At 44.2% G+C, this 1,314-nt stretch overlaps 1 protein-coding gene across 2 annotated transcripts in view; it reads right to left on the reverse strand.

Moving 5' to 3' along the window:
* Positions 1 to 1,314, reverse strand: part of AFAP1 (actin filament associated protein 1) — a 137,083-nt gene that overhangs the window by 131,782 nt on the left and 3,987 nt on the right. For both annotated transcript variants that reach the window (XM_012002172.1, XM_012002171.1), the window contains one exon: positions 962 to 1,059. In XM_012002172.1, coding sequence (XP_011857562.1) covers positions 962 to 1,059 — 98 coding nt within the window. The remainder of the gene's footprint in view (positions 1 to 961; positions 1,060 to 1,314) is intronic.

Below are 1,314 nucleotides of genomic sequence, written 5' to 3' on the forward strand. Positions count from 1 at the left end.
AAAAAAAAAAAAAAAAAAAAATGGGTGTACATATGCTTCCCCTGGTAAGAAGTGCTAGGGGTTCTTCGAGGCCGAGTTGTGGGAGTTAATGAGTTGTAATTTACGGTCGTGTGTGGCAGGCACTCCGTAAGTGCTCGTTTCCCTCTGTACCCACTGCAGTGAGAATCCCTGAGTCCCTCCAAGACTCCTGAGCACTGCGCCAGGCCCAGGCAGAGCGGAGGTGAATGAGAAACAGCCCTGCCTTCCCACCGTTCCTATCCTGGCAGAGAGATCATCAGAAGATTCACACTGAAAGCAAACACAGGATGAGAATTGCTACCGATTTTGCCCTAACTTTGAATGACACTCTGAATTCCCTGAGTAAACAAGTTAGAAAACGGCCAAATGTAGAAAAAGTTGAATGATACATAAAAATTTGCATTTGTGGGCGTCGCCAGACTTTTTTAAAAACACAAATGTTGAATTTGAATGCATAAAACTAAAGTATACATTCCTGAAATATGTACATATTTTTCTCTCTTGGAAAAAATATGGATAGTTAACCCCAGAAGTCTAACAACGACTATTAAAGTTTCAGAATAAGGTATTCAACTTCAGAATTAACTCAGAAGAGGGTCAAGTCCACAAGGTCTACAGATACTTTTATCTGTTAAATCCCCTCAATTTTGTTTTTCTTAATCTGACATAAGATGTCTATGGATTTGTAGCTCCTGCTATACATAATTTATGGTGGTGTGAGGCAGTGCAAAGAAATGCTAGCTTCCTAAGGGGAGGCTACACTTAGTCTACCAACTAGCTATCACTAACAGCTTCTCAGCCCTAGAAATAGACTCAAAGGAGTGCCTCAAGCAAAATAAGAGCTCCATTCTTCCACACTGGGCTTCCATCACAGGCCCCTGGAGCCCGTAAGTACTCCCAGGCCTCCAGCAAGGACCGCTGAGATGGAGGGGCCTTGACTCACCAGCCAGGGCTGAGGGATCTCCGGCAGGGGCATCTGAGGAGGGGCCGGCAGGCTGCTAGCGGTCTCCTGCTTCTGAGCATGGTCTTTCACATCAAAGCCTGTAAGAATTAACCAGAACCACAAAACTGGATGAGAATGGGGATGAGAATGGTATCACTAGCATCTATCAGTTCCTGAACCCTGTGTTGAACACTTTGCAAATATTTATTTTTTCTAATCCTTTACAACAGTCTTGCAGGGTTAGGTATTATTCTTCTCCATTTTACAGGTAAAGAACCGACAGCTTAAATAAAGGAAAAGAAAAGAAGAGGAGAGGAGAGGAGAGGAGGGGAGAGGAGGGGAGGGGAAGGGGG

Source organism: Mandrillus leucophaeus, unplaced genomic scaffold (assembly GCF_000951045.1).
Source record: "Mandrillus leucophaeus isolate KB7577 unplaced genomic scaffold, Mleu.le_1.0 Scaffold68, whole genome shotgun sequence".
NCBI classification, from domain to species: Eukaryota; Metazoa; Chordata; class Mammalia; order Primates; family Cercopithecidae; genus Mandrillus; species Mandrillus leucophaeus.